At 38.0% G+C, this 24796-nt stretch overlaps 1 protein-coding gene across 3 annotated transcripts in view; it reads right to left on the reverse strand.

The window, feature by feature from the left end:
- The window catches only part of SH3D19 (SH3 domain containing 19), a 186735-nt gene that overhangs the window by 48903 nt on the left and 113036 nt on the right, over nucleotides 1-24796 (reverse strand). For 2 of the 3 annotated variants that reach the window (XM_078445699.2, XM_060654012.3), the window contains exons 3-5: nucleotides 8201-8241; nucleotides 2155-2197; nucleotides 208-346 (exon numbers count right to left, since the gene is read on the reverse strand). In XM_078445699.2, coding sequence (XP_078301825.1) covers nucleotides 208-346; nucleotides 2155-2197; nucleotides 8201-8241 — 223 coding nt within the window. Of the gene's footprint in view, nucleotides 1-207; nucleotides 347-2154; nucleotides 2198-3523; nucleotides 3565-8200; nucleotides 8242-24796 lie in introns of all 3 variants that reach the window. The other variant, XM_078445700.2, reaches the window with a different exon arrangement.

The raw sequence follows: 24796 nt of genomic DNA on the forward strand, positions 1-24796 counted from the left end.
GTATGAGCAAGGGAGGGACAGAGAGAGAGGAAAGAGAAGAGAATCCTCCCAGGAGGCACAGAGACTGCTTGCGATTCTCTCTCTCTCCTCTCTCTCTCTCCCTGCCCCTCCCCCATTTGTGCATGTACACATACTCTTTCTCTCAAAAAAAATAAACATTAAAAAAATAAAAATAAAATGCAAAGAGATAATGTGATACTTATTTACCTCAGCAGGAACCAGCTCACTGGGCCTCCAAGGGCCTGCTGCAGAAGGTGGGGGAAATCCCAATCCTGGGGGTGGAGCTCCTGGAAACCACGAGGCTGGCCTTAGGGGCTCAGCTGCCACAATGGTAATCTCTGGGCGCCTAGCAGACAAGACCTCAGTGAGGGTTTGCAGGTCGGTAACAAGCTATTGTCTATCTGCAAATTGTCAAAGATTCGTGAAAACAACCACCTCTCCCCCAAAAGTTACATAAGAACTGCCATAATCACAGAAATGACCTGGCCTGGGCTATCAAGGGAGCAAATGACAGTCATCTTCTAGGACTCTGGGCCTCAATGTTAGAGATGTACCCTCGGCCCACTTAGCTCTTCTTTGGTTGATAAGGATAAGAACTAACTAGGCCCCATACAATCTCTTCATTCCAGGGTTCTACTGTCTAGCCTATACCACAAACATAAATATATGGCAAGGTAGAAAAGTACACCAGTGAAGTACAATTGCTTAGTTTTCTGCCATTATAAATTATATACTCAGACACGATACCATATAAAAAGAATATCCTTTCCTCCTCACCCAACTCTACCCCAATTCAAAGTTATCTTTCCTTGTTCACTTCCAGACCGTGACATGTGTGTCTGTGCTCCTGGTCAGTTTTGTATATGAATTTGATCATTAATCTTTAATACTGAGGAGCCACAGTGATTCACCATTTTCTTAATCTGATTCTACATTCTCATGTTTAAACTTAATACTCAACCTGATTTCCTAACTAATACCAACTGTGTGACCCTGGGCAAATGATCAACCTCTCTTAGCCTCAGTTTTCTCATCTAACAAATAGGGATGATGACTGATATCTGCTCTACCTTTCTCTAGCACTCTACAGAAAATAAAAATAAAAATAAAAAGCACTGCTATTATCAAAACTGGGCATATACACACATTCTCATGCTAGCCCATAAAACAGTAGAATCTGCTTACCCCTGCTTACAACTTTTATTTGAATAATAGGAGTTACTAGTTAATAAATGTTAAGCACTACACATGTAATAATCCTTATGACAGCCTTGAGATAGGTATGATTAGCAGCATTTAAAAAAAAAAAAACACTTTATTTTTAAGTAACCTCTACATCCAACATGGGGCTCAAACTTATAACCTTGAGATCAAGAGTTGCATGCTCTACTGACTGAGTCAGCCAGATGCCCCTGATTAGCAACACTTTAAAGACAGGAATACAGAAGCTAGAAAAGGTTGAGCAGCTTGCCCAGGGTCACACAGTGAGAAGGCAATGAAGTCAAAATTTGAACTTGGTTATGTCTGACTCTAAAATCCTCATTCTTCATTACTGTATACTATAGTCTGTAAGAAATGTGAAAGCAGGGTCCCTGTTTTATAAAATTCCACCCATCTATTTATCCACCTGTCCATGCTTCCATCCATTCTACCATCTGTTTGTCTGCCTACTGGTCCTTCCTTTTATCTACTCAGTGACTTCCTCCTTCCTCTTGCCTTCGCTCCAACCAGCCATCCAGCCATTTATCCATTCAGCTATCTATCCAGCCTGACTCTTTCTCTTTCCTTATTCTTCCATTCAATTTTCTATCTTGTCATCCATTTACTTATGCAACATTTACTAAGTAGCTGGGAGGTACAAAGCATTTCTTTGAAGCAGTTACAACAGTGTTTTACATATACCAGTTGCTTAATAAACATTTAAAAAATTAACTTCAGTAAATAATTATTGCCAAAAGAACATTTTGAGGTTTGTATCGCTTCTTCTCCCAGCAAAATTTCCATCATTCAAACTTATAGATTAAATTAGGAAATATACCGATGAGGTAGAACATTGCTTATGTTATACATTGCTTATGAAAGAGAAATATTTAACTTGCTGACAGCACACTTTGATTTCATTAGCAGAATATATGACCTCTGTTATAACCATACCTCCTATCTCGATGAAGCTCGCTCTGAAAAGAAGTCCGAGAAGCTATAGAAGAAAAAAAAAACTGGTATAGTACAAAATCAGTACATTTAATAAAGGTTTACATTTTTATAGGATACATTATTGGAAAAAATTAACTTATACTTGAAATCAATGAAGATGTACGAATTTTAACATCCATAAGTAGAAAAGCAAATCAAAATTATCTTTTTATATGGCATAAAATTATGGTTATATATTTGAATTACATAAGAAAATACAGATTTCAAAAATTCCTGAAAGCACATTCCATGGTTCTGAAAATAATCTGAAGAATGAAAGAGAAAGGAAGATAGCTATTAAAAACAAACTGCCTGGTAAGAGCTTTAGGATGATGACATGAATTACAATGGGCAGAAAAAATTTTTATTTTAATCCATATGACTATACTTTTGTCATGTTTATTTACAACTCTATTGCAAAGAAAGTGAAAGGGGTCAAATTTTCATCTATTTTCTAATTTTTCCAGAATTTTATAGCGTTTAAATTGTTCTACTACTTAAATTTAAAAGAGAATAATAATGTAAAAACTGTTCAAAACACTTTTATAAACATGTTTATAGTACATATTATATACATGCAGCACAGACTTTTCCTTCAAGCTTCAAACTCAAAAAGCTAGATGGCTGACACTTTCTGCAAATTTTATTTTAAAACTAAGTCAAGTCTTAATCATAAGATCTGGAAAATGGTGTCACATATCACACATATGTGTAACGGAACATTATTCCTATTTTCAAGAAGCACATTCTAATGATTCCTTTAAGAAAATCTTTAAACGCTATACTGCAAAGATACGTGTACAAAGGGGAATTTGTTTCAGATCTAAACTATTTCTATCAGTTGCCTTCATATCTCTCCAGTACTCTACATTTTCAGTTGTTCTGATTTGAAAAGCTTGAGGGTATGAATCCTTTCTTTCTTCCTATTAACTTCTGATTCTCCCTGAACAAGCAGGTTGCCAAAGCCAGGCAGCAGGGGGTGGGGATAGAGGTGGGGGGTGGGAAGGAAACCGAGGCTGGAGTTGAGGCTGTGGCAGCTGACCCTCTGCTGGGCTGGCAAAGTGTCTCAGGAGTCCTAGATTCACACCATTAACTGATATGACTGTTACATTTTTATCAAGAGCTAGACCAAGCTGAGATGCATTTTGTCTACTGGAATAAAAGAGGACAGAGAGGCTCAAGCTCTGAGTGGTGCATCTGATTCCTAAGAATGGGTTCATTAAGTCAGAGGCTCACCAAGCGGGCTACAATCACATCACCACCATCACGACAGCCAGAATCAGCGGACACAACACTATCAAAAGACATTATGTTATTGTCACAAACATACCTCTTCCACGGGGCATTTTTGCTGTGCACTATTCATGAGTGCTAAGGGAAAAAAAGAAGGGGTTATAGAAGAGGAAAGGGAGGAAAAAAAGAGTGAACCAGTTGCCTATGCTTTAAAAGGAATTCAGGAACAGGACTGTTCTGCCATTCCACTGTTTTTCCCCAACTCTGCACACTTAGATGGAAAAGAAAACTTGATGTACCAGTTTCAGAGAGTAAAGAAATCTGCTGCGGCAAAGATATATCTGTCCCGACCGGGACATCCACCCACACAACCCCAGTAAAAACAAATCTACCTACAGTTTTTAACAACAATGCAAAAAATAAAGTCTAAAAACTATTTTGCAAAGTCATTCTGCTACTTCAATAGGGATTAATTTTAAAGTATGAACGCAGTACTTAAAAGGCAATCCGGTAGTCTATTGACATTCTCTCAAACCAGTGGTTTTTCACTTGATTCTCCCCCTTCACACCAGCGGTGGTTAGTGACCACTGTTAGCAGAGCGGTCCTCCCATTCTGGAGGTAGCAGGATGAGCAAGAGAAAGTCTCTCAACCTGACTTGCAGATCTCCTCCACATCCTTTGAGAATCACTGCTTTCCTGTCTCCTGCTTTAAATTTTTTTTCCCTCACATTTACTCATCTATGAAATCTCTCTTGATCCTTATAGGATGACTGACACTTTTTGTCAGTGTTGAACAAATTTAGTAGGTACAAACACTTTAGATTTTCATACAGTGTGTCACACTCTTCCTGCTAATTTCTTAACTATCCACTTCCCCTCATTCTCACCTTCCCAGATTACACTGATTTGGTGTAGTTGCTGCCAGGAAAATGCAATTTGCCACCAATGCCCATATAGAGGAACACTTTTCATTTAGTCCCTTCCACAAATTGCATTTCGGATTAAGACCACAGTTAAAGTTATCGTATCATTTTACAATGACACAAGAATTATTTTCAAGCTTTTCTAGTTCATATAGTTAAATTCTAAGTATAAAACAAATTCCTACTCAACTGTTTATAAAAGCCTGAGATCTGGATTTGCAATATTAGCACTAATAAAGAATCCTCCTAAATTCCAACAGGATCATAAGCCAAGAAAGAACCTCAGTGATCATCCTACTCCAATCTTACAGATGAGGAGGCTGTGACACAGAGAGGTTAAATGAATTATCCCAGGTCACAAAGCCTATTAATGGGAAGGGCTGGGAGTGTTTGTTCCTTGAAGCAGTTTAACTCCTTTTGGAGCTAGGAGAGCTGGATGTTGATCCTAATTCTAAATAACTCAAAATTATTGACTAAATGATGACCAGAAGAAATAAACACATAGAAGGATTATTATATTACAAGCATCCTTGCTATAGTACCACCTTGCCAATGAAAATCACAATAAAAGAAAATAAGTAACTACACTTGTTTGAGACTGGGTATGAGTTAGACATGTCTGACATGGTAACAAGAACATCTGTGGAGTTGAAAGCTCAATGGCCTTGTAGTCAGAAGTCTGGGTTCACATCTCAGGTCTACCTTGTGAAGCCATTTAACCTTTTCTAACTCAGTGACCCTCCATCTGTAAAATGGGGTTAAACATCTACCATGCAGAGCACTGCTTTACAATTTATGTGAACATTTCCCAACTTACAGTATGCAATGAATATTAGCTGAATCTAAACTTCAGAATACAATTTTCTCTCAAAAAGTTAATGAAAGGAAAAGTATGAAATTCCAGATATATCCAACTATAATACTTTCAAGATTTTTACCCACAGTATTTAGGGTTCGTGAGGATGAATGCAAAATGGACCTCAAGGCTTGATTGGAAGGAGTATCATTATGGAAGAATTTAAAATACAACCAGCGAAGGAATATTGCTTTAAAAATGTGATGAAGTCTTTCTCCTTGCCAGAGAAAGATGACTAAGTATGGGAGAGTAAAACAAACATTTCACTGGGTTGGGGAAGACAAAAATTGTTTGCAACTTTTTCTTACAGAATGGGCAGAAAGTGAAAAAGGGGATGACATAATTATTTTTCATTTTGTATTTACACAGCAACACATGAGGTTATCTGGTGTCCTTGCCTAAACATCCAGGAATAAACACTACCAGCAACTACTTCTTCAGTGTATGCTAAGTAACTGATATATAAAAATTGAAACACAACTTAGTTTTGTCTTTTTTTAAAGATACCTCAAAGGCAGAGTTCTCCCTTTGTTTCATCTCCTCTGTCCTCTTCGCTATGGCCCTATTTCACCAATTTCCTCTTTTTATGCTCCAGTCTGATCTCTTCACTGATTCCTTCACCATTGCCTGCAAACGTCTCCAAGCTTCCTTATCCTGAACAGTCTATGTTCAAATCTCCTCTCTGCTTGACACTCCTCAGCCCTTCCTTCTTGTGTTTACCACCAAATGCCATGGAAGAGCAGCCTTGCCCTGCTGTCCCAACTTCCACATATTCCATTCATTATTTAAATTGAAGTGTGGCTTCCAACTTCAATGTTCTATTGAAACTGCTCTCTCAGAGGTCACCACTGACCACCTAAGGGCCACATACAATGACCTATTCTCAGCTACCTTTGGCTTGTCATTGCTGCAGCATGAAGAGTTATCTGTGGTTCACTTATTCTTTAAAAAACCTCCTCTCCCTTGACCTTTAAACACACAGCCATCCCTGGTTTTTGCCCACTCCACCGTAACTGCCCTCTCCTTACGCTTTGTATGGCACAGGGGCCTTAAGGTAAGCAAGATCCATCATGGAGGATCTATGGGGAGTCAGGTACAAATTACAATCCCCAACACAGAAGTCCTAAAATCCAAGAGAGAGGAAAGGTAAGAAGCTAGTAGACAGGACTCAGTCTCTCCTCCTTATTAGCAGGGCAGAGGTTTTTTTGGGTCATTCATCTTTTGCCCTATGGCTCCTTAAAGGCAGAAGCTTGTCACTTCCCAAGATTCTGTCCTTTGTCATCTCTAGCCTGTACGTTTTTCTTGAAGTGTTTAGCTACTGCTGGGTTTTGCCTTGATTACCCCAAATTATATCTCCAGCAAAATATTCTTGCCTAAATTCCAGACCCTAATTTTCTTTTTAAATTCTCTCTGTGCCCTGTCTTCTCCACATACCCACCACTTCAAAGTGTTCTAAGGCATGAATTTTTAATTTTCATATCTGAAGTCCCTCCAAAATACACTGGCATTCCCACATCTTTATAATTCACCACCAACAAAAATAAAATGTGAGAAATGTGGAATATCTTTCTGTATTGCCACCTTACAAAATCTGCACAGCAATGGTTCAAATGTATGCTCTTTAGAACCTGTGGATATTCTAAATTTATACTAAATATTACAAATTATGTTTCTAAAACTATGATACATTCTCCTCAGGTGGTGACCTCAGCTCAAACAATGCAAAGAACATCTAAAAATCCCTTTCTTACGGGCAACTTCATTAAGAATGGAATTGAAACAAGTTCTACCACTTGTCAACTGCAAATCCAACAGGAAGAGATGGGCCTCAGCAGATACTATTTTATTATCCCATCAGGAAGAAGGAGGGTTTTCCTTCTCCCTAGCAAAAGCCCAGCCATAACTCAGCCAGTAAGAAGCCACTATATTTTTTACTCCTCAGCTTACTCCCATGGGCTTTTTGTTTATAACAGCCTTCCCATCTCCCCACATTTTCTCTATAAAAGAATGTTCCTGTCCTTTGTTCTGAAGACTTGCCTATGGTTTTGCTATAGTTTGCGGGTCCTGGATTACAATTCTCTGCTATTCTTGAACAAATTCATTTTTGCTGGTTAAAAAAAAAAATCCCTTCCTTATCTCTGTTTGTAATAGGTAGTCCATGTTCTATTTGAAAAGGGAAATTTGCAGAGACCTATGTTAAAAAGCTTATTAAAATTTTACACCAAGAGCAAGTTTTAACCAACAGGGTTGGTAAAGCTTTAACCAAGAGGTAAGGATGAAAGTACGAATGTACTATTTTGGAGAGAATTCTATTATGGCACTTCTATCTTGTATGTGGAAGTGAGCCAATCTCCACAGGCATTTATATCGTTACTTAAAAACACTGTGGAGAGGTGCCTGGGTGGCTCAGTTGGTTAAGCGCCTGACTCTTGATTTTGGCTCAGGTCATAATTTCATGATTTGTGGGATCGAGCCCACATCTGGCTCTATGCTGACAGCATGGAGCCTGCTTGGGATTCTCTCTCTCTCTCTCTCTCTCTCTCTCTCTCTGCCCCTCCTTGGCGCGCTCTCTCTCTCTCTCTCTCTCTCAAAATAAATAAATGATAAAAACACTATGGAAGCAAATGAATCAAAAAGGACAGGGTTTGATATATTTTTTTGCATCTATCAGATGTCTCTACCTATGGAAAATGGTTACATAAAATTTATATTAGATCATAAAAATTGAATAGATTATCCAGATTTTTAAAAAGTTTAGTTATAATAAGAGAAAAAATATTATTCTGAGGAACTGGCTTATCAATAAATGAAAGTTGAAAAGAAAGCTGAAAAACTAGCTGCTTGTCTGAAATGGTTTATTACTCCTCAGAAGAAGTGAAAAGCTACTTTTTTGGATTCTTTGTAAGATTTACCAAATACAATAACTTGCTGGAAATCTAGACCATCATTTAAAATATCACAGAGGAAAATACAGAGCAGGAAAAACCAAACTTACATCTCTTGATTACCGCTCTAATGGATGACAAGGGTCCTTGGCTAGAAAAAGAAAGAGAAAAAAACATTATGTATTCATTAATCCTTTTGAAGAAGAATCATTCATAATGCCAGGTCATTTCTGGGACTCAATATGGCATCAAGCAGCAAGTTTGACGTATTAGTTTCTGGTTTATCCTCTTTACAAAACATAAATTAAAAAAAATTTTAAATTGCCTTTGCCATAAAATGTTTTATGGGAAATGAGAAGGCTGGTGAAGTATATCTGCAGTGTAAATAAAAATCTGCCTTAAAATTGCTTTCATAGCTACCTACACAGTGCATCTTCCAGTGAAATTGTGGACAGTGCTTGAAGTCAGGCAGCAATTACATGGTACTCAAAAGAATTCTGACCCTCCTTTATCCGTTTTGGTGTTTGACAGTGAATTCCTATCTTCTTATCTCAGATCAAAATATATCATTTTTATAGTAATTTGACCCAAGGATTAACAGCATTTCTTCCTAAGATTAGATTTAAAACATCACCACCTAAAAATAAGTCTTCTGTTGCTTTGAGTTTTCCTCAGTGTCTGGTTGGTCCTTGATATCTCTGACTATGTGACTTTGCCAAGTCACAGAAATGCTTATGAGCCTTTGTTCATTCACTAGTCAAAACCATCTAGTTGCAAAGGTTTATACCACTAGTTTGTAAGACTGTTTTTTTTCTAATCTTTATTCAAACCAGTTGGACTAATCCCAGTTGGAATAATTTAGGAAAAATATACAAACCTAAAAAATTAATGATAGGATTTAGGAAAAAAAAGCCTTCTTGTTTATAAAATTCTTCACTTTGTTTCTGAATGCTCTTAACATTTAGGCTTATTTTTGATTATTAAATTTATGCTGATGGTAATCTGTATAAATCCTCTTGCTGTTTCTTTTTTAATTTTTTTTTTTTTAACGTTTATTTATTTTTGAGACAGAGAGAGACAGAGCATGAACAGGGGAGGGGCAGAGAGAGAGGGAGACACAGAATCGGAAGCAGGTTCCAGGCTCTGAGCCATCAGCCCAGAGCCCGATGCGGGGCTCGAACTCACGGACCGTGAGATCGTGACCTGAGCTGAAGTCGGAGGCTTAACTGACTGAGCCACCCAGGTGCCCCATCTCTTGCTGTTTCTTAAGTAGATAAGATAATACTTCAGGAAGCTACAATAACGTATCAGTTCATTATATGGGAGGGACACTTTAAGAATATACTATTCTGCCAGACCCCCACTCCCCCCAAATTAAGCAAGAGGAGATCTCCAAGGCTTATGAAAGTAGGACAATAATATAAAAACATAAGTGTTTTCAGGGCGCCTCGGTGGCTCAGTTGGTTGAGCATCAACTTCAGCTTAGGTCATGATCTCATGGTTCTTGGGTTCAAGCCCTGCATCGGGCTCTGTGCTGACAGCTCAAAGCCCGGATCCTGCTTCAGATTCTCTGTCTCCCTCTCTCTCTGCCCCTCACCCACTTGTGCTCTGTCTCTCAAAAATAAATTTTAAAAAACGTTGAAAAAGTTAAACATAAAAAATGTTTTCAGCAATACTGATTTATTGTGTTAATTAGATTTTTAAAAAATTCAAGTATAATTAACATACTGCTATAGTAGTTTCAGGTGAACAACATAATACTTCAACAATTCTGCACATTATTCAGTGCTCATCATGGTAAGTGTACTCTTAATCCCCTTCACTGTTTCACCCATCCTCTGACCCACCTCCCTTCTGGCAACTACCAGTTTGTTCTCTGTGTTTAAGAATCGGTTTTTTGTTTTCTCTTTTTTTCTTGGTTTTGTTTAAGTCCACATATGAGTGAAATCATATGGAATTTGTCTTTCTCTGACTGACTTATTTCACTTAGCATTATACCCTCTAGATCCATCCACGTTAGTTGGGTAAGCAATGCTCATTTTTAAAACCAGTTCTTGAAGGCTTGTGTAAACAACTACTTGAAAAAAAATTAGTATAACATAGAAGAGATTAACAGTACTAAAATGCAAATAGGTTGACTGAGGGTTGTAGGAGAAACTTCTGGATGCAAAAGTGGAGAGACTCTATAAAGTAATTAATAGAATCAAAATCAGTACCTAGAGGCAGGGCCAAGAAAGTCAAAATTCCATGTGTATGTCCAGGCAGAGCATGTGGAGTGTCTACATCATTATCTCCTTGCTCATTACCACTGATTTGGTATAATGTTGTTATTATTTACCAGTTTGCTGTTACCTTTGTGAAGGAGGAAGGTGTACTGATTGGAGTGGAACATGGGGGTGTCTGGGTCAAACCGTCCCCCTCCCAAAAAGGACACGTTGAAATCTAACCTCAGAAAATAACCTTTTTTGGAAATAGGTTCCTTACAGATGTAATTAGTTAAGATGAGGTCATACAGGACTAGAATGGTCCCCTAATCCAATATGACTGCTATCCTTAGAAGGAAACCATGTGAAGACAGAGACACACAGGAAAGGCACCATGTGACAATGAGGCAGAGGCCTGCAATGATGCAGCCGCAAGCCAAGAAAGCCAAAGATTGCCCACAGACCACCAGAAGATAGCAAGAGGCAAGGAAGGATTCCCCTATGGATTTCAGAGGGAGCGTGGCCCTGATGACATCTTGCTTTTAGACTTCTAACCTCCAGAATCGCGAAACAATAAATTTCTGTTGTTTTAAGTCACCCAGTTTGTGGCACTTATTATGGCAGCCCTAGAAAACGCACATGTGGGGTCTTCTGGGGGCTGAGTAGATGTGATAATTAATTGAGCTGTACCTTTCGTGTATGTATGTTACACTTCGATAAAAAGTTGGGGGGCTTATGGGGGTGGCAGAAACCTTGGCACAAAATAATTTTGACTGAGGTCAGCCAAGGTTCTATAATTCTCAAGATTTATAAGCATCATGCTTAGGCTAATTCCATAAACCAGCCAGCCAGCCAGGCAGCTAGCCAACTAACCAATCAGTATCTTAATGTCTAAAACAGCATTTTCCAAACTGTAAAGTTCTCCTTTCTAGGTTAACAGGTTTTGCGGTAGGGAAAATAAAGGAGGCCTGTGGTCAAATACATCTCCGTGGGAAGCAGTTTTGGGAGATGCTGGTGTAACTGCCTGGCTGTGTAGTGCATACAATTTCTGTATCTCAAGTGTAGCTATGGATGCAAAAGATGTCTCTTTTTCTCCACCTTTATGTAGAGCAAAGGCTACAGTGAAGGTACCACTCAGTAGTCTTAACAGAAAACCTCATGGGAGTTATTCCTCAGCATAAGCTCAGGTTCATGTCTTAGCTGGGAACCTCCAGGAAGGATGGCCACTATGGGACAGTAGACATGGCCATAGAATCACTGATCAGGGGAGGAAGCAGTAGAGCCCAGTGGTTGAGAGAGCTGGTTCCAAAGTCCCATTGTTCATACGTACTCCTGGTGCCTCTACTTGTTAGGTGGTGTAGCTGTGTGCAAATTACTTAGCTTCTCTTCGTGTTTTTTCATGTATAAAATCAGGAATAACTTAACTCCCTCATGAGGTTGTTGTGGAGAATAAGAGGGAAAATCCACTAAAGCATCTTACACTGGCCCTGGAATGAAGTGTGTGTTCAATAATACACTATTGTTATTGCTGCGATTATAATTACTGATGTTTTTTAGTTATCTTAAGGGACATCACAAAACATCTGACAACACATACGACCCTTGACAGGTTTCCATGTTGGGGTGTGATATCACATAGTTTTTATATTTTTCAATTATTTTTTTCTTTGTGATTACTTTGCTCCCCTCTGGTTTCTGTTATTGCAAGAGAGCCTGAGCCTATGCCACTCCATGGCAAAACAAAGGACTGCCAAATGGCATCTTCCCTCCATTCTAAATGTATGAGTCTATGTGCTGGCCCTTGACAGAGTTGACCCAGAACTTCTGCCTTCTGCTCTTCAAGTGCTGCGGACCCTATCATCAGGTACCTTTGTTTTCCGGAGGGCAGATAAAACCACTCCTGACATGTAACAGTCAAAGACCCACCAGGAGGGAAATGAAGGGTTAGGGGAAGTAAATGGCTTTCAGATTCTGAGAGAAGAACCAAAAGCTGAGGTCAAGACAAAGTAGTGTCAGGTCTAATTCCTGATGATTTATCTTCCTCTGGGACTTTGGGGGAGTATCCAGCCATTCAGAGTCCCTTTCTATCCTTTCTTCCCACTCTTTTACAATAAGCCCTTAGGCTGTGTTGTAAGGTAACTGTCTACTACTGCATTTGCACATAGCCTTAATTAGTGTTAAGGTGCTTTTAAGAAAGAAAATTGCATCTTAAGAGATTCTTAACCTGGGGTGCCTAGGTGGCTCAGTGTCCGACTTTGGCTCAGGTCATGATCTCATGGTTTGTGAGTTTGGGCCCTGTCTCAGGTTCTGTGCTATTAGCACAAAGCCTGATGCCTGCTTTAGATTCTGTGTCTCTCGCTCGCTCTCTCTCTGCCCCTCCCCCACTTACACTATCTCTCTCTCAAAAATAAATAAACATTAAAAAAATTAAAAAAGGAGATTCTTAACCTAATGAAATTAATTTCTAATGATAAGATTTCAGCAATGAAGATGATAATGAAAACTGCTATCATTACATGTGCCCAAACACATTGATCTTTTTTACAAACGAACAAAATAAGGCTTAGAGGTTAGGTATCCTGTCTGCAGTCACACAGCTGCTAGTGACAGAATCAGCTGTGAATAGTACCATCCGATTACAGTCAAGTCTATAGTTCTTGCTTGAGTGGATAGGCAAAGGTACCTAGATGCTTTTCAAAGTTCACTATATAGGCAAGTACCCTCAAGCATAAAGCTAATTCAAAAAATTTCACAATGGAATCTCATCCAGATTTTGCAGATGCAGGAGAAAACAGAGGTTACTAGTTTTGATACTGTCAAAAACAGCAACAACAAAGCAAATCATGATAGTCATTCTTAATCTCACCTAAGAAAATCCAACCTCTCTTTTTATTTTGGATCATGTTTTATTTATCATTCTGAAATATTCTAAAAAATATTAATACAACTTTCAAAGCAACAGCTTGTTTCCAAGTTTTAAATAATTTCCCCTGCCCTTCTCTTTGGCAAGGAAAAACTTTTCACAAACCAGTAAATGAAGTTTCTGAATGTGGCTAGTTTGGTACACAAATCAGAATGCCTCCAAGTGCCCATCATCGCCACCACATCTGGTTTTGGAGTTCCTTCTCTGTGCAGGGGCAACTGAATATATTTTGAAAATACACTGTAAAAACCCTCAATTAAAGCCATGGTACATGATTAAAGTACCAGTCGGTAAGGTCATTAGCTTGACAAAGGGTAAAGCTAGTGTGACCTAGAGGTGTAGCCCTCTGATTAAGCTGATAAACCTGCCAGTGAACATAAAATTTATCTCTTTATACCATCTTCTCCAAAGGCTCTCAACATTTGGATTCATTTCCATTTCCTAGCAGAAAGGTTTAATCAGACTGGTGTGATTTTTGCAGGTTGGAAGAGGTATTCTGGCTCATTCATTTTCACACAACCAATGCTTATTACATATGTAGTATGTAATATTTTACACACACACACACACACACACACACACACACACACAGCACTAGGAATGCCTTGAAAGCATAGACTCCTCTCAGTGAGAAAGACAAATATTGCAACTGCCTTTCTATTAACACTATGCAAGGGTAGGCACAACGTGCTATGGATGCAAAGAAGGCATATATCACTCGATCTTGGAGTCTAAGGAAAAGCTTCAAAAATGTCACATGTGTATTGACTGAGACAGAAGAATGTGTGGGAAGAAAGGGTCTGTATAGGGAGCATCAGGCAGTATGTACAAAAGACTATGTATGAGGGGACAGTTGAGCACAGCATACAAGGAAGTCATGGTAAGACATAAGAAAGGACTGGAACTCAAATGCCATGCCAAAGTGAGAAGATGCTAGAGAGGGAAGTATTAGTGCCAGGCATCACCAGCCAGATTAAACACTAAGAATCTATGGGGAAAGGATAGGACGGCAACGTATCTCAAAAGCAAGTAAGAATTTATCTGGGATATCTCCTTAGAACAAGCATTGTTAACTGTAGCTGGTCTGTATGTTCAAACCATGGTATTTGCCTGTCTTTAATAAAAGCATTTATGAATAAACCCTGGACTGTCAATATTCGGTTTGAAAACTGTGGGCAGATCCACATTTTTAGGAACTACATATATTGGTGATAGGCTTGGTACACTAATATTTGATGAGATACATAATGAGTGGAGGTCAGAAAGAAAAGATAAGAGAGAGAGGTGAGCAAGTGGAAGTTTTTGGAAGTGCTGTAAAGGTAACAGAGAAGTCCGGGGTGTCTTATTTATGCAGGCAATTATTCATCTATGGAGCTCTCACTATGTACCTGGCATTATACCACAAATTGGGGCACCAATATGAATATACAACCTCTGCCCTCAAGAGGTATGCAGTCACATTGACAAGATCTATAAATAAAAGTTAAAAAAAAAAAAGAATGTGAAAAAATGTTTCACAAGGTATTACGAGACCTTGGGATGGGGGTGTCTAAATTTAGTTCTAGGAGAGTTGAAGAAAACACAGAGCTGATGCTTGAAGAGAGCTAATGCAAGTTCTTGTCATTGGCACTACTGGCATTTGTTAAAGACGAGGGCTTGTCCTATTTATTATAGGATGATTAGCAGCATCCCCAGCCACTACCTACTAGATACCAAAAGCATACTTCTTCCCACCCACTGCCAGCTGTGACAACCCAAAATATCTCCAGACATTGCCACCTATCCTCTGGGAAGGCAGGAGTGAGGGGGGAACTGCCCTCACTTAAGAACCACTAAGTTAGTGACAACAAAACAGAGTGATAGGATTTATATGGATGGGAAAGAAGATGACTTTGTCATTACTGGTTGCCAAGTTGGTGGTAGCAGTAGTGGGATAAAATTGGGGGCTACATATAAAAGAATGAAACGAAGGCAATGAGAAGGAAAGAAGAAAAAAGTAAAAGAAATTTCTAGCACCAATAACAGTTTGAGAAAAGTGGTACTATGGCTCTACTAGGTGGAAAAACAAAACGAGTCTTTCTACGAAAGAACATACGAAGCCAGTCATTCTATGAAAAAAAAAAACCTTTTAAAGTCAGCTGTTTATAAATCAAGGATTACCTGCACTTAAAAAAATGATACTTATTTTAGGACTCCAATAAACAAGTCTTTGACTTACTGCATTTCAAAAAAACAAAACAAGACAAAACACCCAAAATCAAAAAACCTTACATATACTTTTATAAACAAAAAAAGCCTTGGATCAACCTTGATTTGCTTCTCAAAACAAAAAGCAATAATGTTATATAATAACAAATACAGTAAAACCTTGGTTTGTGAGCATAATTTGTTCTGGAAACATGCTTGCAATCCAAAGCACTTGTATATCAAAGTGAATTTCAAGAACCACTGGCTCACTTGTGATCATGTGACATTCAGTGTCACATACTACTTGTATTGCAAGACATCACTCATTTATCAACTTAAAATTGATTAGAAATGTTTGCTCGTCTTGCAGATCACTCGCAGAACAAGTTACTTGCAATCCGAGGTTTTACCTTACTTGTGTTTTCATCTTGGGTATCTGTCAAACTTTTAATAGCCTATACTACCTGCTAGAATAAGGTATTATTATGTAATGGGAGATGAAAGTATGAATTAGTAAATGATATTGTGCTACAGAGACAAATATAAGGCTATAATGCCATTTTAATAATGTCTAAATTAAGATCATCATCATAATATGTAGAGCCATATCTGACAAACTGTAGGAAATGAAAAAGAATAAATGTATTACTTAAAACTAATGAAAACAAATTACCTATTCTTTCTAAAATTCTGATGAACCTCCATAGTTCGAAATTTGGGTATATACTAAGGGGGTGAATCCCTTCTGAAGAAGCAGAGAATAAAGATTAGTGAGAAAAAAATAATTCAAATCCAACCAGAATGGCTTTTGCTAAAGCTAAAAATTGTAACAAAACTACAAAATATTTCTATTAATATTCTGAAAGCTTTAGGGAAAAAGTTGTAAGAGTTCTGATTTCACTTTCTTATCACCATTGACAGCTCAATTATAATAATTAAGATCTGTAATACAACATCAAGTTACACTGGGTATTTTTCTACTTAATATTTTTCAAAGACAAGCAAAACAAATGTGCTACCTTTATCTACACAGTTTCAGGACAAAGTAAGCCCATACATATTTAAATGAATTTTCATTAACACATTCTACCCATTATACATTTGTAAAATGAGTTCTATTAACAGTCATATCTGTGAGTATAGAGAATATGGAGGATGACCTGTAGAGAAAAAGCAAATAGGATATATGATGTACCTACTGGGGCATCATGATTGTAGTGGGAAGAATACAGAATCTGAAACCAGCCAGAGACCTGCTTTCCTATTTCTAATTTATTAATTTGCTGGAATTGTTTCCTCTGTAATGTAAGAATACTAATGTCAATCTTTTTACTTGTTACTAATATTGAATGAAAAAAACTACATAAAATATACAGTACAGCACTTAGCACATATAAAAGTCTCAATGGGGCATCTGGGTGGTTTGGTTGGTTGGGCGTCCGACTTCAGCTCAGATCATGATCTTGCAGTCTGTGAGTTCAGGACCTGCATCAGGCTCTATGCTGAGAGCTCAGAGCCTGGAGCCTGCTTTGGATTCTGTCTCCCTCTCTCTCTGCCCCTCCCAGCTCGCACTTTGTCTCTCTTTCTCTCAAAAATAAAAAAAAAAAATTAAAAACATTATATATAAAGTCTCAAAATGTTAGTTACATTTCCTACCCTATTTTCCAATACACAAATGTGTATAGTTCATAATTATATAAGGCTGAAATTTTTGGAACTATCCTGCCAACACCAGTTGAGTTGCCCTATACTTATCATAATTGTACCTTATAAACTCAAATAATTGACCATTTGCATTTCAGTTGCAATTAATATTCACTACTTACAACCTTTCTGAGTTTCACAATGCATACTTCTCATATACCTAATCTCCTACCAAGACTAAGCAATAACAAAGTCAAGAGAATAAAACAAACGGACAAGCTTTTGTGAGCACTGTATTATCCCTACTGAGAACACAGATTTCTCTTCCTTTCCATCACCCTTCCCATGATGCTTTTCACAAAATGGATGTAGTGATCAGTAGCTCTGAAGAATTTCATATTTCTTTAGCCCTATTAAAAAAAAAATCCCATGGGGGCACCTGGGTGGGTCAGTCGGTTAAGCGGCCGACTTAGGCTCAGGTCATGATCTCACGGTCCGTGAGTTCGAGCCCCGCGTCAGGCTCTGTTCTGACAGCTCAGAGCCTGGAGCCTGTTTCAGATTCTGTGTCTCCCTCTCTCTGACCCTCCCCTGTTCATGCTCTGTCTCTCTCTGTCTCAAAAATAAATAAACATTAAAAAAAATAAAAAAATTAAAAAAAAATAAAAATCCCATGAAAAATTTCACAGATCCTGGAAAAAGCCTTCAACTCTACTATTAATAACAACAGTACATTTAAAATTAGAACATGTTGCCCTGTCCTTCCCAATTCTTTAAGTTGTTTTCTCTGTTGTTGATTTTCCCCCCCAGTACATGCATGTCTTGACTTCCTATTTAGACTGCAAACTTCTCAAAGAAAGAGACTGGTTTTTACTCATTTTTATACATATTTTATACATATTTTTATACATATTTTATACAACTCAGTGGAATTACAGTAAGTGCTTACTACTACAGTGAACTCAATCCTACCCCTAGAGAGAAACAAATATAATTTAAATAGTAGAGGTGACTCCACCTACAATTTACTTAATAAGCAAATCCCCCACCAAATAATTTTGCTGCTGGTTTAGTTCTGTTGATCTCTATTCCCAGTTATATCTTGTTGGTGTTCACCTTGCTAAGACTGTCTGGGTCTAATATTTAAAAATAGCTATTTTGGGGGGCACATGGGTGGCTAAGTCAGTTAAGCATCCAACTTTGGCTCAAGTCATGATCTCACAGTTCATGAGTTGGAGCCCCATATCAGCTCTCTGTTGTCAGCACAGAGCCCTCTTCAGATCCTCTCTCCCTCTTTCTCTGCCCCTCCCCTGTTCTCATTCTCTCTCAAAAATAAATATTGGGGTACCTGGATGGCTCAGTCAGCTGAGTGTCCGACTTCAGCTCAGGTCATGATCTCATGGTTCGTGGGTTCAAGTCCCACATTGGGCTCTCTGCTGACAGCTCAGAGCCTGGAGCCTGCTTCTGATTCTGTGTCTCCCTCTCTCTCTGCCCCTCCCCTGTTCATGCTCTGTCTCTCGGCAATAAATAAATGTTAAAAAATAAATAAATAAACAAACAGGTATTTTTCATGCCAAATGTCACCTTGATGAGCATCTGGTGCTCAACAAAGGGTAGTACTCTTCTAATAGTAGACAGAAAACTGGCCAGATTTACCTTATTAAGGAATGGTACATTAGACTCCAACATGGCACCTAATTTGGCAATAAGTATCAATTAATGCAGTTTCAGGGGTAATTCTGCCTATTCACAGTTTTTCATTGTACTCTATCTTTAGAACTGTCTCTATTAGTTAAGCCCCTGCTAATTCCCAAATAATAAGCAGCACAAACTCTTCACTGGTGTGCTAAATTTAAAACTATGTATAATATACAATAACATATAGTGATGTTAATCAGACAGGATATATCTAAGTGGGTTATTGTATATGATGTAGAACAAGTACAACTTATTTTGAGAAGAGATATAGGATACAATGTCTACTCAACACCCAAGAAAGGTGGTAATTACTGTAATGTCATAACAAAATCTTTAACCTTGTCAAATGTGAATGCAGAAAAGTTGAAAACTAATGGTCTAAAGTATAACTGTGTTCAATAAACACCTACTGAATGAACCAAGGAATTAATAACCAAAATATATTTTTTCTAGGGTTGTATCTTTCCTCCACAGTCTACCTAAAATGATCTGTAGAAAGAGTTTAACAGAAAACCTAGAATGACAAAAATGGCTAAAATCTAATTCTCTCTTTTCTGGATATATAGCAATATAGGAAGATTAAATTTTATGATGAAAAGTTATTTGTTAGTAAAAGGCAAAAATACGATAGTACTGTTCCAAAGGGGTGCCCATTACATGCCAGGAAAAAGTGAGGGGAATAAGAAAATATTAGACAAGTGTAAGGCAGTTTCAGTTTGAAACATCCACAACATCCAGAGACTGATCATGTTTTGTTTTATTAGTTGGTTATTTCTGTATTTTTGACCAAAACACAAACATTCACTTAACTGTTAAGAGTTAATCTTAATTTTCAATCAAGAAATTTAATGGTTATGCTATTCCAAGTATTATGCTAAGTACCAAAGAAACTAAGATACCAAAGAAACAAGATCAACTAGGACAACCCTGTCTATAAGATGCTCATAATTTATGGACTTCAAGCTGTATTACAAAGCTGTAATCATCAAGACAGTATGGTACTGGCACAAGAACAGGCACTCAGATCAATGGAACAGAACAGAGAACCCAGAAGTGGACCCACAAACGTATGGCCAACTAATCTTTGACAAAGCAGGAAAGAATATCCAATCCAATGGAATAAAGATAGTCTCTTCAGCAAGTGATGCTGGGAAAAGTGGACAGCAACATGCAGAAAAATGAACCTGGACCACTTTCTTACACCATACACAAAAATAAACTCAAAATGGATGAAACACCTAAATGTAAGGCAGGAAGCCATCAAAATCCTCAAGGAGAAAGCAGGCAAAAACCTCTTTGAGCTTGGCCGCAGCAACTTCTTACTAAACACGTCTCCAGATGCAAGGGAAACAAAAGCAAAAATGAACTATTGGGACCTCACCAAAATAAAAAGCTTCTGCACAGCGAAGGAAACCATAAGCAAAACTAAAAGGCAACCGACAGAATGGGAGAAGATATTTGCAAACGACATATCAGATAAAGGGTTAGTATCCAAAATCTATAAAGAACTTATCAAACTCAACACCCAAAAAACAAATAATCAGTGAAGAAATGGGCAAAAGACATGAATAGACACTTCTCCAGAGAAGACATCCAGATGGCCAACTGACACATGAAAAAATGCTCAACATCACTCACCATCAGGGAAATACAAATCAAAACCACAATAAGATACCACCTCACACCTGTCGGAATGGCTAACATTAACAACTCAGGCAACAACAGATGTTGACGAGGATGTGGAGAAAGAGGATCTCCTACTGCTGGTAGGAACGCAAGCTGGTGCAGCCACTCTGGAAAACAGTATGGAGATTCCTCAAAAAATTAAAAATAGAACTACCCTACGACCCAGCAATTGCACTACTAGGTATTTATCCACGAGATACAGGTGTGCTGTTTCGAAGGGGCACATGCACCCCAATGTTTATAGCAGCACTATCAACAATAGCCAAAGCATGCAAAGAGCCCAAATGTCCATTGATGAATGAATGGATAAAGAAGATGTGGTGTGTATAAAGAAGATGTGGTGTGTGTGTGTGTGTGTGTGTATATATATATATATATATATATATATATATATATATATATACAATACAGTATCACTTAGCGATCAAAAAGAATGAAATCTTACCATTCGCAACTACGTGGATGGAACTAGAGGGTATTATTCTAAGCGAAATTAGTCAGTCAGAGAAAGACAAATATTATATGACCTCACTCATATGAGGACTTTAAGAGACAAAACAGATGAACATAAGGGAAGGAAAGCAAAAATAATAAAAAACAGGGAGGGGGACAAAACATAAGAGACTCTTAAATATGGAGAACAAACAGAGGGTTACTGAGGGGTTGTGGGAGGGGGGATGGGCTAAATGGGTAAGGGGCATTAAGGAATCTACTCCTGAAATCATTGTTGTACTATATGCTAACTAACTTGGATGTAAATTTTAAAAATAAATTAAATAATAAAAAAAAGATGCTCATAGTTTAGTCAGAAGCCTATCGACAAGAGAAGAGCTTACACTTGTGTGTGTTTCTGTTTTTCTTAAAATTAGGACAGTCATATACTTTTTTACCTTGTATTAGAAGTAATCTGGTGTATTGTTTCCTCTATTAGACTATAAACTTCTTCTAAGGCAATGCATGTATTGGAATGATGTTAAACCTTAAATTAAAAAAATAATTATGACAAATTTTTAAAATTACAGCAATTTTTAAAGTCTTGACATGTTCGGATTCCATGCCATAAAATATTTTAGGTGATATGTAAAGAACAAATCTTTTAAAAACAAATGACTCATCCAATTAGACCCTATTTAACAATGACTTTTAAAGAATGTAAAGAGAAAGTCGTTAAAAAAAAAAAAGAATAGAAAACCCACACCCTCTTTAAAACCTGTCATCCTGGTTTCCAAAACTACATGCATTAGAGCTTCTACCTAAAAAGGTTGACACATCCCTTTGGACACTTCCTGAGACATTCAAGGAAAACCTGGCATAAACTTCTGTGACAGACATGAAACTGGCATGGAACACTACCTGGCAAGAGAAATTAGAACATGGGAGGTTTGATAGAAACCCAAGGAGTCACTTGATCATACTACAGAGGGAAAAATTCAAAGCAGATATTTCCTACATCACAGTTCATGTATGGAGTCCTATCACCTATATGAATAAGAAACAAACATCAAATAAAAAACCCTCCATCCAAAGATGAAAGAATACTCAAGGACAAAAGAGGGGGAAAAGTTTCTCATAACATACTAGTTTATCACCTACCTGGAAAAATCTGCTTTATGGTGTTTGTTTTTTACTAAATATATACTAAAATATATACTAAATATATACAAGTATTCCAATACAAAATATTCCAATATGAAAAGAAATATTCTCAACAAAACATATAGTCTATTTTTGTCTTCCCTTGGTTTTATTATTACAAAAGGACAGAAAATAGTGGGATGTACAAAGTGGCAATGATATCACCTCCCACATTTGCTGCTGTAAACTCAGAGGCATACCTGGTAACACTCTCAATGTCAGAGTTATGGAGAAGAGCTCTTAATTCTAACATTTCTGGTTATAATTTTTAGTTCTCTATTTGATTTGTTTATACATTAAGGAAGTAAAAAGAGTACCTTTTTAAAAAAAATTTTGTTTTATGTTTATTTATTTTTGAGAGCAAGAGAGGCAGAGCATGAGCAGGGGAGGGGCAGAGATAGAGGGAGACACAGAATCCGAAGCAGGCTCCAGGCTCTGAGCTGTCAGCACAGAGCCCGATGCGGAGCTCGAACTTACGAATTGTGAATTCATGACTTGAGCTGGTCGGGACACTTAACTGACTGAGCCACCCAGGTGCCCCTAGAGCACTTTAAAAGTAGCCTCAGATTTATTATATATATAATTTTAATTTTAGGTTTTATAAAGGATACAGGACAGAATAGGAAGGATGGAAAGAGGAAAAGTAGAATTAGATTCCATATACAACCTGATTAATCTATCACTGTAGGGGTGCCTGGGTGGCTCAGTCGGTTAAACGTCCGACTTCAACTCAGGTCAGGATCTTGCGCTCTGTGAGTTCGAGCCCCGCATCGGGATCTGCGCTGATGGCTCAGAGCCTGGAGCCTGCTTCTGATTCTGTGTCTCCTTCTCTTTCTGCCCCTCCCCCGTTCACGCTGTCTCTCTCTGCCTCAAAAATAAATAAACGTTAAAAAAAAATTAAAAAAAATCTATCACTGTAAAAGTGGGGGCATTAGGGGCGCCTGGGTGGCTCAGTTGGGCGTCCGACTTCAGTTCAGGTCATGATCTTGCAGTCTGTGCGTTCGAGCCCCGCATCGGACTCTGTGCTGACAGTTCAGAGCCTGGAGCCTGTTTCAGATTCTGTGTCTCCCTCTCTCTCTGACCCTCCCCCGTTCATGGTCTGTTTCCCTCTGTCTCAAAAATAAATAAACGTAAACAAAAAAATTTTGGGGGGGGGATTAATTATTTACTGGAGGTCCTATTAATACAAACCAGTATTTTTGGCTTTTGTTTTGACATCACTCCTAACTCATTTTCAATTATTCAGTATTGAAACCTGAAGACCTAACTGCATAGCACATGTGTCTGGTATTTCTGGATGATGTAGCAATCAAAATCAGCACCAAGGTGCCTGGGTGGCTCAGTCGGTTAAGCGTCTGACTTCGGCTCAGGTCACGATCTCGTGGTCCGTGAGTTCGAGCTCTGCGTCCGGCTCTGTGCTGACAGCTCAGAGCCTGGAGCCTATTTCAGATTCTGTGTCTCCCTCTCTCTCTGACCCTCCCCCATTCATGCTCTGTCTCTCTCTGTCTCAAAAATAAATAAACGTTAAAAAAAAAAAAATTCAAAAAAAAAAAAATCAGCACCAAAACTCCAAAGTTCCAGAAGTAGCTGATTATTTGGAGATGGGCTAGCAACAAAATATGTTACAGAGGGGTGTGTGCATGCATATGAATATTTGGGAAGATGTCTTAACCTGAGCATTGCAATGAGACCATATTCATCTTAATTAACCAGTATAATATTCTCTTGTAAAAAATAAAACCTTACTATTAATAAAAACATGAAAAATCAGTGGGTTTACTAGGAGGCAGCAGGGAAATAAAGGTGAGAAACATGATTTTGTGTTTCTTCATTCTTTATGGGATTGAAACAGCACTGCCTCAGGGGCTGGTAGTGTGCTGTCTTTCATTACAAAAACAAATACACATTTTGAGCATCTGAAACTGATCAAAATATTAATTAAGTGATGCTTCCAAAAAGAAAGAAATTAGGTCAGGGACTCCTTGGTGGTCCAGTTGATTAAGCGTCCAACTCTTGATTTCGGCTCAGGTCATGATCTCACAGTTATTGGGATCGAGTCCCTCGTCTGGCTCTGTGCTGACAGTGTAGAGCATGCTTAGCATTTCAATCTCCCCTTCTCTCTGTCCCTCCCGGATGCACGCATGGACTCTCTCTCTCTCTCTCTCTCTCTCTCTCTCTCTCTCTCAAAATAAATAAATAAACATTAAAAAAAATAAACTGAAAGAAAGGTCAGTTTGAAATTCTGCTTTAAAATCTAAAAAAGGTATTACTTTTAAAATGTTAGCTCCAGGGGCGCCTGGGTGGCTCAGTCGGTTAAGCGGCTGACTTCGGCTCAGGTCATGATCTCATGGTCCGTGAGTTCGAGCCCTGCGTCGGGCTCTGTGCTGACAGCTCAGAGCCTGGAGCCTGTTTCAGATTCTGTGTCTCCCTCTCTCTCTCTCTCTCTCTGACCCTCCACTGTTCATGCTCTGTCTCTCTCTGTCTCAAAAATAAATAAACGTTAAAAAAAAGTTTAAAAAAAAAAAAATAATAATAAAATAAAATAAAATAAAATAAAATGTTAGCTCCATTTTTTATTTGAAATACTGAGGCAGATAGTTTTAAAAAGCTAGGTTTAAATATTATTAATAAACATAATTATTTATGTTTTCACAGGACACTACAAGATTTTTCTACACTAATAATTTTTTTTAAATATCTTTTAAAGGAGGCTGCCATAGTCACTCATTTCT

This window comes from Panthera onca, chromosome B1 (genome assembly GCF_046562875.1).
Source record: "Panthera onca isolate mPanOnc1 chromosome B1, mPanOnc1 haplotype 2, whole genome shotgun sequence".
Taxonomy (NCBI): Eukaryota; Metazoa; Chordata; class Mammalia; order Carnivora; family Felidae; genus Panthera; species Panthera onca.